This window comes from Myzus persicae, unplaced genomic scaffold, assembly GCF_001856785.1.
Source record: "Myzus persicae strain clone G006 unplaced genomic scaffold, MPER_G0061.0, whole genome shotgun sequence".
In the NCBI taxonomy this organism is placed as follows: Eukaryota; Metazoa; Arthropoda; class Insecta; order Hemiptera; family Aphididae; genus Myzus; species Myzus persicae.
Genome location: NW_019104142.1, coordinates 60,970 through 76,231, shown reverse-complemented (window position 1 = coordinate 76,231; position 15,262 = coordinate 60,970). Strand labels below are relative to the sequence as shown.

The 15,262-nt window shown below is 29.5% G+C and overlaps 1 protein-coding gene across 1 annotated transcript in view; it reads right to left on the bottom strand.

The window, feature by feature from the left end:
- The window catches only part of LOC111039174 (D-beta-hydroxybutyrate dehydrogenase, mitochondrial-like), a 28,108-nt gene extending 13,099 nt beyond the window's left edge, over positions 1-15,009 (bottom strand). The window contains exons 1-2 of the mRNA XM_022322520.1: positions 14,618-15,009; positions 3,841-4,225 (exon numbers count right to left, since the gene is read on the bottom strand). Of these exons, the coding sequence (XP_022178212.1) occupies positions 3,841-4,225; positions 14,618-14,686 (454 nt within the window). The 5' untranslated portion in view covers positions 14,687-15,009. The remainder of the gene's footprint in view (positions 1-3,840; positions 4,226-14,617) is intronic.
- Between the last annotated feature and the right edge of the window lie 253 nt (positions 15,010-15,262).

The window sequence follows — 15,262 nt, the reverse complement described above, 5'->3', positions numbered from 1 at the left end:
ACATAATATACACTAATACAGTAATTATTTCGCTATGTATAATTAAAATACAAAATGCACTTTCAAGCAATTAAATATTTTTTGGTAAATATCTACGGGTTTAAATGGGTTTGAAGTATATAGTTTGTTTAGGCACATACAATAATAACATATTATACTAATGAGTAATGAATAATGACTTTAATGAGTATCTATCATTTAAATCTAAGCAGTCTGCAGTATAGTAAGAACTCTTAGTGCCTATACTTTCTTTTCCATTTCATAACTATTATTAACTATATAATCGTATTACGAGTAGTAACATTTAACTATAGTCATTGGTAATTTAATTTTAAATCATACATTTTAAATATAATATGAATAATTACATAAACATTTACATTTTATTTGGTATTACTTACCTATATATACCTAATTAAAATTAAAATAATTTATAAATGGTTTTTAAATAATTATGACAATATATTGATTGGATCTTAGAAGATTTTTTAAACTATTTTTAGTAAATTATAAAACCTAGATACATTCAGTGAGTGTGCCATTATTTTACATCCATATGAAACCTAAATCGGATCATTCAATATTTCTACCACATTTTTGAGATGTGCATGATTAATATAGACTTTTTAATACTGTTAATCATGTATTTTATGTTATATTCGTTGTTAAATACATCTTAATTAAATAATATATTCAGAAGATGTCCTTGGCACATTAGATATTATGTCCTATATCTTCAGGATATTAATACAAATGTTATTGTGTATGCTCTAAGGTATACTTATTACGAAAATTGAAAAACATAGGTTAATATAATAATTTAATACCCGGTTGTTTTTTACAAAAATGTTAATAATATTGTTTTAATTCATTGTATCGTCATCGTAATCACTTTTATTTTATAATAATTTGTCGTTTCATTTAAATTTAATGAATTTAAAAATCGTAACTAAAATACAATAACCATAGGAAATAATAAAAAAAATGATATTGTTTATTCAGATAGTTACTCTATATTATGATTTCATGACTTCGTGATTCGTATTTTTAATAACATATATTTTTTTCCAGACGAATTCAATAAGTTCAGTATTTTACCGTATGTACCATTGTACCTATGTACTCGTCTATAGTATTATGATGCAATTTTAAACGGAAATCCGTTTGATAAAGAAAATAAATTTACTAATAATATTATATAAATTAAATGTAGGTTGTTTTGTGTACAAAAATGAAGGTTAAATTATTATTATAATGTATAGGCTTTTAATACGATACTGTGCCAATGTTCGCACCCGAGACCTTGAACCGAGTAAAATAATATGCCTTAACTTATAATATCTACTCATTGCGACTTTACCTGCACAACGGTATATATTATTATGAATTAAATACATCACTGTTGTACTACTGTTGTAGGAAGGTGTCATGTTAAAAATTAAAAATCGGTTCAGCTAAACACTGTGTTGTCGTATTATGTGTAGGCATATAGTTTTCGAGGTATTTTCGTTTCATGGCCGTTTATCAATTATTATTCAAAAGCCAAGTGAATGCAGAACACGAAAATCTCTATTGTACAAATTTGACATATTATTTCAGTTAAACGCTTCTGTGAGTATAATTTTATATATTACACAACACCATTTGTCCACATCAAGTCATGTCAAAATGCACACTTATACCTTTGTGCGCTCACATATATATTCATAAGAAACACATTATTACCTACCAATTTTTCGTAAATACCTGCAAAGTTTTCGACATTCCGTTGGTAACGTTTTTATGATTTGCAGATTATACGTACCTACTTAAACAAAATAATCATCGTGTAGTTACTCTACGACAAATAACTGAGTACTTGGTACTTTTAGTTATCGTAATAAGTAATTTTGATTTACTTTTATTATTTGTTTAGAACTAAAATTACCTTCTCGTAAACGAACAACAAACATATTAGGGCACGAAGTTATGTTGTCTAAATCTATTAAATGTTCATGTGCGTTTTCTGCGAAGTTAAGGAATACGAAAAAGTGGATAAAACCGACAAACCTGTACGTTCTAATATTAGAAGCTAAAAGACGTGGAAGTACGTAATAATATGTGCAACGCGCATTCAGCAATCTACAGTATAACTTTATACGCAATTGTTCCGCCTTAACGTACCTACTAAGTATGAATGTATAGTAGGTATATTCAGTGTTTGGAAAGAACGTCGTTCATGAACGCACGTTCACGCGTTCACGTTCATAAATAGTGAACGATACGTGAACGTCACTCGTATTTTTAAAATAGAACGTGAACGTGAACGCCGTTTATATTTTTAATGAACTTAATCGATTATTAAGAAGTTTAATTTATTTACCATTTAATAAATATATTTTTAAAATATTTTAATTAATCATATTATAATAATATTTTCCATTATAGTTCCTATGATATCGAATTTAAATTTAATTAGTAATAACTGAGAAAAAAAAATTAAATGAACGCCCAATAAATGCGTTCATTTTTTGAATGAACGTGAACGTGAACACGTTCGTTTGAAAAAAACAGGAACGTGAACGCGAACGAGTTCCTTTTTTAAGTACTGAACGTGAACGTGAACGAGTTCATTTTTTTAGTGAACGTTCCGAACACTGGGTATATTGGTATATTATGCTCAGGTGGGACGGCAAGGGTAACACATTCGTGTAACATTTCCGGTTGGATATCAGATATCCAGGTAACAGATTCTGTTTTAAACGGAATTCATAACGTTCGCCTATTGCTTCAGAATTACGTTGATTCTTCGTACAAGACGTTACTATTATTATATAAAATGTTAATGGCATAATGAGCGGCATGCTAGTATACTGTGTAGTTATAAAATGTGTAGTTTATGGGCATGTAGTGATGGTCACTGACCCATCCCATAATATCTGTTTATTAATTAACTAACTTCATGTCAACACAATATTATTATTTCGTAATACTATATTACAACTTCTAACTTTTTAATCCCATTAATCATTGATGGCATGCGTTCGTTGGATTTATTAACCATACGTACATTTAGGACAGCAATACTAAAATCAATTGTTGTGTGTTTGAATCTTAAAAAATATATACTTTTTGAATAGGAAAATAGCCAATATTCAAAAAAATGTTATTTTGTAGACATTATCTATATACGATAACATACAACTGACATAACTACGAATCTCTGATCTTATGTGAATCACCAATAATGATATACACAATTAAATTAAACAAATATAAATAAAGCACATTCTAAAAACGACAAAAAATTATTTGATAATTGCCCAAAAACGTTTTTTGACTTATAACATAAAGACTTATGAGTAGGTAATGTTAATAGTACCTAATTGTATTTGTATAATGTGTTGCATGGAATGTTGTGATTTAAATGTTAAAAACAGATTTAGATTCATTATTTCGTTAATATCAATTTAATTCCTACTTGGAGTTTAATGACTTATAGTTATGACTGTTATGAGTATTACCTATAGCTTCTACTTTATGTTATTTTTAAAAAATAACTTTGTTACCCGATATATTTCACATTAATGTACTAGATTTATACTGTATAGGAAATCTATAGAATTTTATATCTACTAGTAGGTAGGTCATACATTTTTATTCTACCTGGGTATAAGTAGTCAATACCAAGTTTATGTTATACTACCAGTAGGCATTCACACAACCTTCAGTGGACCTTAATAATTATTAAGTAGATACCCCGGTGTCTCTACAGTCGAAATATTATTACTATTCGTTTTCGATCAAAGTTTAAAATTTAGATCTTCGAGAGTATATCTGCAAATATAGCGATTTACTGACCATCTTCACCGGCAGGCAGATGCCTTTTTATGGTGACCACTGCCTCGTGCAGTGAATCCTCGCGGGTCACGTCCAAAGGCACGAACACGATACCTCCGGGTGCCCTTTCCACGTCCGCCGCGGCCGATTCGCGCTGCTTGACGCGCGACCGGAGGAGGGCGCAAGCCCCAGATGACGGGCCGGACGGCTGCGCTCGATCGGACGACTCGGCCGAGTCCGGTCGGATATCCGGCTTGTGGCCGGCGAAAACACGGAAACCAGAGGCCGCTAGCCGGTCGCAAAGCTGCAGTCCGGCAGACGTCTCACACGACGTAACCAGCACTGATCGGAGTGCCGGAACAGCGTCCACGGTTTTCCTGCTCATTTTCCGCAACAAGTATAGCACCTGAAACAACGATGAACACGTCAATGACATAATATTGATATATTTATACAAGTTACAAGAGTACATTAGCGTTGCTCGCTATTTTCGGTGTGCGGTTAGAGGTTACCGCGGTAAAGGTGGTACACCGCAGCACCAAATACCAAGTTAGCCATCATTACGATTTCGGTAAAACAATATCTTGCCGCGCCTTCCATAATAACACTATAGACATATTTTAACTCTGTTTTGAGAAAAATGTAGGTATTTTATCATGTTTGGTTATAAATTATAATATAATAATTCTGATGACATAAAGTTTCAAAAATAGCTAGTGCAGAGGAAAACCTAAATTTAATAATAAAGGAATTTTAAAGTGGAAATAAATATAATATTATTTACTATGATCCACTCCACCATACCCTAAAATATCATCATTCGATAATCATATTATACTATTTAACTATTTAATAATTATGGACGATTATGGCATTGAGCAATTCATAATAGTTTACTTTTGTTTATACAAAATAAGAAATCATTAATCATAAATTATGAGTGTGCTGATTTGAATTTTGAAAACTTATAGAGTACACTCACCCTCCCCTCGAAATAACACTGATGAATGATGATTAAAATATTACTCACCTATTTTATATATTTTTCTAAAGTATTTCCATACAATGTTTAAGAGAACGCTACCCATGCACATTTCGTTATCTCCGTCGTACATGCGCACGACTTAGCAAATTTTCAGTAATAGTTATAATGGAGTGCTGTCTGCTTCGATATTAGAGCGAATATTAACCCATCGGCTTTTATTCGATGTTTTAATTTTCAAGCGATATATGAGCATTTTTAACTTGTGATATTTCACATATCCATTTATTGCTGGAAAAATCAAATATCGAAAAGTTTAAGCACAGATAATGTTCTTACTAAATTCAGTAGAAGTAGTAGTAGTAGTAGTAGTAGTAGTAGTTCTACCGGAATACCCAATAATATGCCGGAAAAAAAGTCAAAAGAAATGTTTATTGAGAATTGGTTATGAACTTATCAGCTGACAACAACAATAACCTCCTGCAATTAGTATATCCACGGCGTTTTACCTGTGCGTATAATTAAATATGACCATAACGAGTACGGGAGGCGTTAAAGTTCTTCCGCTAAATATTATACGCGAAAGAAATTGTATACTTCAACCGAGTATCTTTTTGTGCATACAATTGGTCTGGTTCAGGTCATGAAGGCGAGAACTTATCCGAATACACAAATTCCGTAGTTACTCGACTTGTGAAGGTATATTGATGTGTATATATAAACATAGGTACAATATGCAGTAAACCGCAGTCGTAAACAACTTCGACTCTATATACTTTCACCCAATTACACGCGGCCACGCGGGACGTCTAAACAACAGGTGTACTGGATATTACGCATGCAAATAAAAAACTCGTTTTATCAAATTCTGATTTGAAAAAATGATTTTATGAATGTACAATACAATATATTTTTATGAAACAAATTCTGTCCACACTGAATTTCAACGTCCAAACTCCACAGCATATTTACATAGGTGCATAATATATTATTATACGTCTTATTCAAATTTACTTACTAGTGAAATCCGTAACTCACATGACTCACGTATGCAAGTATAATATCGTTTTAAATCGAAGTTTGCTGTAGTTGTTAAAAACGAGAAACTATTTTTCAGTCGGGGTGAATCGTTGCAAATTAATGAATTTCATACAATTATATTTATACAACTAGAAAATATTGCATTCTAATAGACCCATCACTATCGTTTTTATTTCATATTTTAAATCTCTCATATACATTTTGAAAAATCACCGTCGAGGTTCCAGTGTTTCACTTATAATATTGTAATATACAATATACATGTTATATAATATTTGTGGACTAACGGTATACGGGTACGATTAATATATATATATATATGATATACTTTATAGGAATATACATATTTATTTGTTGACTTTAATTAATCAACGTTCAATGAGCCGTAATAAGTAAAGCGTGGGCGGAGAGATACGGTGGTTAGTTAATATACACAAATTATCATGTACAGTAGCTTGAGGTAGGTTATTACTCACTACAATATTATTTTCAATTGTCTTATGTACGTGTGAATGTGCGTCGCGCACTAACAACGACGGTCGTTATATGTTATAATAATATTGTGTTACCTGCATCTAGGTGGTGGATGGGTACCTACTATAAATTATTCGGCCACTGATTTCTTCGCAAGTCTGGCTTATCGTTACGAAATTTACTTCAATATAGGTACCAAATAATCACCCAAGGACTGTATAAAATTAAATTACTAAAGTTTTCATTATGCGTCTCATAAGACTATAGATAGTTTAGTGCCAACACTTGATATTTTCTATGTGATATGAGATAACGAGATCTTATTCAAATCACTTGGGTTTGTTTTGCTTAAATCTAGAATATTTATCATAGTGTAGAATTCAATAAATGGTTCCATTGCTAGTTCATAAAAATGAAATCATAATATTTTATACTGATAGCAGAAGAGCGACGATATGTTATTTTGTTCCAATATTCATTACTTCAAAAACAATATCGTTTGATATTTTAAATTTTATTATTACCAAACTATATTAACTAGGTATAAAAAAAAATTATTTCATATTACGTCATACATACAGATATTATAATGACGTACTAATTATAGTTCACTTGTAAGTTATTTTATTATTTTAGTACCTATATATACAATATATATTATATATTTAAATTGTGTATTTGTGTGCATTGCCACATGCTATCCACATATTATTATACTGTATGACATAAAATGTTATGTTTTTCTTATAGCTATCTATATACATTAAAATGTGAAAATTGGTAAATTGACGTTTAACACATTGTGTAACACCCTATTAAATATTATGAAAATAAATTGATATCTTGTTAATTTAATATATCAAAATAGTACCTTTTGACCACTAGATATATTTTAATTTAAATAAATAAATTAGGTATTATATTATAAGTAGGTACGTATATTAATTGTTTACGTACGCCTGGGTTTATAATATTGTGAATACCTGCCAATTTCCTTATTTGCGTATTATCATGTACAGTTTTACACAGATTATTAAATATTATGTTATATTATATTATTTTTAATAACAAAAAAATTAAGTGTTTAAAGTAAACGTAGGAAAGCGTAAAAATAAACAAAAATAAAGTAGTATTATTAATTATAAATTTCCACCTAGACGCCTATAATACGTTTATACGATTGTACGTTTTTAAACGCGTATAATGATAGTTAGCCTTATATTGTGAGTAAATATATTTGAGTCAAATTAAACTGTGAAAAAAAATGATTGCACCTAACCATGATTATATTGTATAGGTACCTAGTTAATTTAGTCGTGAATTGTGAATATACACGTTTTTGTGCATCGAATACCTTCCTATAGAAATATAATTAATTAGCCAATTATTATTGTTTCCTAACCTAGAATATTGTATTAAAGAAAAAAAGACAAGCCGTTGTTCTCAAAAAGAAAATAAAACGTTCCGTTATACTCTATGCTTTTGTTCATAAGTACCTATGCTGCTATGCGTTATATATTGTACCTAATATACAACTGTTTTGGTAATTGGTATACATTATTAAATTATTATTATTAACCCGTGTAGCAGGCACAATAGGTACCTACTATAGCTGCACATTCAACTGTTTTGGATATTCCACTAAACGGTTTTATGTGAAAAATGTATTGTAAAACATTTTTATCGATGACTATATAATACCCGTCTGACTATATATCTTATGATTTAATTTCCAGCAGACAATAGTATAATAAACTATATTAGGTGTATATTTATATTATGTATTAAATTATCACACTGAAATGTATTCAAAGTTATAAAACTATAAATAATGATAGAGGATACGATTGACTTCTAAACAACACAAGATCAAATGTCTGTAAATATTAATTACCTATATCTAAAACGTATCAGGTATTATTTTATTTTGCTGACATAACTCGTATAAAACGTTCTTATTGTACTTTACGTTTATTAATAAATCGAACAATAAGTGAATGTAATAATTATGTGTATATGGGAAACGCGGAATAATTCACAGAATCGAGAAACCATCCGGTGTAAGAATTTCCACTTTCCAGCTTAAAGTAAGTAAACTAATTTTTTGTTTTTATTCAAACCACTTTTTAAATAATTTTCTAGAATAAATAATTCAATTAATGATAATATGTTGTTTAACCTTTAGAGTGTGGATAAGCTTGCGTTTCAATTTAAAAGACATTGCATGAAAAAGAAACAATTCATAATATTCCATCATGTAGATATCTACCCAAGACTACAAGATGTTGCAAGGACCAATTGCTTACAGTAATCAATTATTTACTAAACATTAAATAATTATATGCTTGTGATAAATATTTAATTTGTTGCCTGTGTTATCTAACAAAACATTTTTTTAAATAAACACACAATTTACAAATCAATTTTTTTAAATGTTTAGTTAATTAAATCTTAAATTAAATATCATGGGTATTTCAAATTAATTGTAGAATTTAAAATAATGTTTAGTTAAGTTAAGTAGCTATAGAAGGTTATTACAATATTACATATTATAGTTTATAAAGAAATAAAGAATATTGCAGTAATTGTATATTTTTTTTATATAGCTGTATACGTTTAACCTTAATTTAACCAATAATATTGCATAGTATTAAGATTCTGTTTGACATTCATAAACATACAAGTAACAATGTGGTAAAATATTTATGAAAACCATTGATTTGCTAAATAAAAACAACATTTTTACATAAATCATTTGAAATAAAATTTAAATAAGTAAGAAAATAAAATTCCAATGAATATATTTCAATATTTGTTAATCAAAAATGAAAATCATTGAAGTTATAGGTATACACTTATAGTTTGGTAATATAACTAGTAGTTATAAATAAGTGTATAACTCCATAACATATTTAAAAAAATCTTGTTTTAATAATTCAGGATTCATTTTAAAATGTCGTCATGAAATTTAGTTATATATGTGTATATTATATATATTTTTCTAAATTACTTTTAAATAAATATATATAGTATTCAAACAATTTTTAAACATCTATTATATTATATACGAAGAAGTAAAAATCTAATTTGTTTTGCCTGGTCATTATCAATTTAATGCTTATGCCAATTCCATAATATATAGTCAATGGCATCTATAATACCTACCTCACAAACTAATAATAGTTTTGGTGCCACGATAATTATATTCATGTGACAATAGCTATAACATTGACTATCAATTAGCATTCCATGTTGTCTTTTAGTCATTGGAAAGTCAACTATAGTGAAATCAAACATCAAAATATTATATATATATACTAGATAACGTGTTTATGGAATCCTCGTCATCATTATAATATATTCATTAGATATTACGGTTTTTTATTTCTATTATGGATAAAAAATAATGTTTTTCCAAGAGTCCGAGGTTTTTTAATTCATTGTCATAGAAGATTTATACTCACTACATCATCGAAATCGTGTCATCCGATTAAATATAATTTGTTTCTATTTAGTCACACACTGGTGGAAAAAAAAATAAACTATTAAGCTGTCATTTTATAACATTTTCTATTTTTTGCGATTAAAATATGCTATTTATTAGAAAGTGTTGCATTATTTAATACAATTTGGTTATTAATAAAATAAAATATTAAAATTACGTTCGTATTGAAGTGTACGAAACTAGGAAAATTGACTAAAAATCATTTAAGACACAGTAAACTTATAGAATATAATGTACAGTATATTATATTTTATATAATGTATATACCAATACCTTCAAGGTGTAATACATAAAGACCTAACAAATTAAATATAAGTAATAACTTTGGTTATAATCAGTATTGAAATATTTTTTATGTATACCTGTATAATTTATAGACGCTTGAGCTATAATAATATTACAGTATAACATTTATTTGTATTTTTAATACCTATTGTAAATAAAATGCTTTTTATTTTAATACATTTTTTATGGAAAAATTCAAAATAACCTTTCTTTTTGGGTATTAACTGACATAAGTACTTATGTATATTTCTTAAATTTATTATTTATTATACATATTATAGTAACCATAATTTTTGTCATACGTATCAATTTTTATTTTTCAGGTCTTTTTGTTACACTCAGTATATAACTATATATCATCAGGTTGTACAGTTGAAATCGTTCAAACGAATAAAGAAAAGGTTTCAGCTAGTTCAACCGTTAACCCATAAAACAAACCTATATAGTATAGTAATAACAAGCTTCCAGTTGCATATTTCTTTACACCGATCCGAATCGCGTGTAATTATTTGTATTTGAATATTTCAAATACGATTCGCGGTATTAACACGATAATATGACATCGGCTGAAAGTAACATCACAATATAGTATTCCAAAAAGTCCCTCTACAGTGTTGGTACGTACTTAATAGCTAAATAATAATTGGTGAGCGAATCTTATAGAAAGCGTTTGAAATACGTTCTCGTACAGGTATATTATATAATACGTCATGTTATATAGATAGGTTAGGTACCTACCTACCCTGCCAATATTATAATAATACACTAGCCACGCCTCGACTTTTTATCACTGAATACGTTGATTATATTATACTTCATAAGTCGTTTATAATACGTTCCTGTATGATAATAATATTGAAAAAATAAAAATAAATCGTAAGCGTCTATAACCCGTTTTGTTATTAGCTGGTAGCGTGTTTTCGTATAAATATAATATAATATATTGTCGATATCCCAACTCCCAAGTTCCACTCCGAGTGGTCGCGTCACGACTTGAATGAAATGATCAAGACACACACATAATATTATCATAATATAATTATGTATATAACTACACGTATTATAATAGGTATTATAATTTATAATATAGGTACATAGGAATTGGTACTAGGTAATAGTATTTAAACGTACTGTTACCTGTAATTATATTACATACGTAAATAGCGGTCCTCAACATACATTACATCTGTACTGTTTCTCGAGCACTTATACACCATACCTACAACTGCACTACTGCAGAAGTTGTAACAAATAATTAAAGTATCGAGTCTGATTATTTCATGATTATATTATCAAATATATTATGTCGGTGCCGATTTTTACATTTTATACATTACACGCACGCCATGATAATGTTTATAACGATTGGAGTAATTTTTTCAAAGAAGTAAACAGGTGGTAGGGAATTCTCATTAGAAAAACATGAGTTTGGAACGCCGCAGGACACTCCTTAAGTATATAGTAAGGGAAAACATGACAAATGAGGGTAAGCATTCTTGGTGAATCATTCTCGATATTCTGTATATTATATAATATTTTATACCTAATATAACTATAGTTAGGTATATCACAGACGTTATTATTCGGTTTTCTTTAAGTAAAACGAAGCGGAAAAATATATTATAATACGTCCTTCTCGCATAGAGTCATATATCCTAATTATCTACTATTTTATTGTGGTACAAAATTATGTTATATTACATTACCCAATCTAATAATTGTTGTTTGTTATATATAATGTACAATTATAGATTGGTTGAAAGTGTTATTAAACAATTTTTAATAATAACAAAAAATATGTACAATTATTAATTATACATACAATTATGTATATTCAGATGAAAATTAATATAGATAAAACATTTAAGAGATTTCTCAAATCCGTGATTAAAAGTTTAAATGGTATGGAATGATTATATTATGAAATATTAATTACAGTTTTACGCATTTGTTTAAACATTTTTTGAAGGCCTATAAAAACAAAGTGATTAAATCCAATTACTTTATGTCGCAGTAATTTGAGTGATTATACATCATATTTAATCAATGAGGCCAACAATAGAAGAACTGTATGAAGTTGAAAATATATAGACATAATATTATAGTTGTAATAATTAATAATAATTCAAATAATTTCTTAACCCAGTTACTAAGATTAGGTTGGATGCATTATATTAATTAATATAATAATATGTTACGATATCGTAATAAACGTCACACGAAAGTCTCGGAGCATGCGTTTTATTATTAGTAAAAAAACATAATTTAAAATTAATGGTTTTGATACATTTCTAGATTTTTTTGGGAAAAAATTAGATTTAAATTTTTCACATGTGTTATAATATTTATGCACCAATGCAATGCACTGATTAACCAATGAACAAATTTCAAAGTTTTAAGGCATTATAAAAAGGTTTTTTTGTTCAATTTCACAAAGCCACTAGTTTAAATTTACGACGATATACTCTTAAAAGTATAATATACTACTTAGTATTTTTTGAATTTAGTACATGTTGGGTATTGGTGAATGACGATATAAAATTACATAATTGGAAATATATACACTTCACGGGTACAAATTGAATTTGTCTATACACTTACATCCTACGTGTGTAGTGTGCACATTTTAGCTAGTCAATAGTTTACGTGGACACGTAGTTATGTACTTAGGTTCGTACACGAATAATATGGACAAAATTGTTGTTACTAGGTAATGTAACTACGCCACTACGGTAACTATTATACTACACGTCTACACATATAAATGTATATTATATACCTGTACATTTCACTGTCAGTATGTTTGAAATATTTTTTTGATCACATATTTATCCATGCTTCTTTATATACTTTGAATGTATACCTTTATCATTATGTAGTGGTGTTGGTAGTAACATTTTAATTAGGTATAAAAAATTGTATAATCACGATCACGACTTTTACTTTTAAGATGCAAGTACTAGCTGAATTATCGAACAACGTTATTAATCTATAACTTTAAAATACAATTGTGTTTGTTATTATATATCTACATAATATGAGGGTCGTTATTATTTATAGTAGTTTTTATTTTTTTAGTTGTTTCCTGAAAATAACTGATAATATGCATGAGAAATCTTCCTGAAATTCATTTCCCATGGTTTAGTCCGCGAGCGTCGTCAAATATTTTATTTCCTTTGACAACAAAACCAATCAGTTTATTCCGTACTTCCATCCGTACAAAATTTAAACCAATACTGAATACATAATTAATGTGTGTTACTGTGTTGCAATAGTTATAGTTGTAACCCGTACAAAACTAGTAACTACTATAGGTAGCTTATTTTCAATATCGTTTTAATTTGCGCAATATCATCCTGCAACTATTATTATCATGAAGCATTTTGAATTAGTCAAGTTTGCTCGCATAGAAACTGGATGAAAAATGAACTATGTTAAATATTACGATAAGTTGTGACGATAAAAACATCATGTATTTTGTCCGCTATTCCGCTCTCAAGTACACAGTTAACAGCGATCAATTAGGGACTTTTGGAATGTAAGGTGAGAGTAGATGAGTAGACAAGGGTGTTGAGGTGGCTGCAGTCCTTCCGAAATTTCATGAAAATATAAAAATGCTTCCAGTGCTCTATGGCCGTATATTAAGTAAAACGTAATCTTGTATTGAAATTGATATTTGTTATATGGTTGCTGCATAAGTCTTAAACATTACACGTATACTAACGGCAACGGCATTCCAAACGTAGGTATTTGAGAGATTCTAATTCCCCTAAATATATAACTAATTATCAACAACTTCCAAATGCAAAATCCTGGCAATGTCACACTGGATGACAGCGATAGAGGACCTTGTGACAACTGTATGTATGGGGGGGGGGGGGCTAAGCACCCTTTTATGAACTTTTTAGAAACCACATTTGAAGCATGTAATGGAAAATATTTAAAATGATTTAATTTCAAAATTTACTTAGAAAATAGTCCAGATTCTTGTAAGCGGAATAGAATAAAACCAACACATTTTAGACTTATAATCAAAGGGTGGTTTAACTGTAGATTATAATATCATTCTGAGATAAAACGATATCTGAAATAGGTGGGCCACCTATGGATACTGTATAGGCCAAACTATGAGTTTAGATAGGTACTTCAATTATAAAGAGGCATATATACTCTATAGTTTAACAAGTACAACCCCGACAGAGCAGTATTTTCTATACTATGTGTTAGAACTTCAACAAAAAGTGAAATATTATAATTATATTGTATGTTTGCATGAGTGTGAGTGTACAGTAGCCAGGATTGTGAAATGGGGGGAGGGGGAGGATTAAGTTTAAATTAAACTAAGTTTTTTATAGTTTTCGTATATAAATAATACTTTTATAAAGGAAAAACATTTCGATAGGGGGGGGGGGGAGGAGTTTAACATACAAAACCCCCATGGGCCCTGGCTACACTTCTGAGTATGTATTTGTGTACAATAATATATAAATTAAAACCAAATAGGTACCCACCAGAGAGCACGCTATGCAACACAGGGCCAATAGTTGCACGCCCAAAACCAAAGCCGTATCCTCGTCCATTACAATGTTTTGATGTAATTATGTTATTGTAAAATTGATTATACTATTATCATATGTCACGCACCCACACACACACACACACTGGTGATCGTTACATATTAAATAGGTCGAGTTAAGTTAATATAGGCGAGAAAAAAAAAAAATTACAAAGAAGCTCCGTTTTTCACCGGACCACCACCGGTGACACTGTAACAACAAATACTGACGAATATCACCGTAACACGAACACACGACCGCGCAGGACGAGGTACGATACGCGCACTGCGCCTGGTCCGGAGACGTGTTTTTACGCGTTTTGTTCGCCGCCGCCGCCGCGCGTGCAATAGAATGTTGCAGCAGACGTTGTGCGCGGGAAATGAAGATTTCCGATTGTCATCGGCCGTATCCGATTTCGTACGTGTCCGATTGGCCGGTCACATAGAAAGCGGCGGACGAGCCCGAGTACGCCTTTTAGACGTAGGCAGCAGTTGTTTTTTTTTGTTTTTTTTTATTATTTCCGTCTGCGTCCCGTTCCCTTTAAAAAATTTTAATTAAAAACTAAACGTTTCGAAGAGAGAGAAAAAAATTAAGCAATAA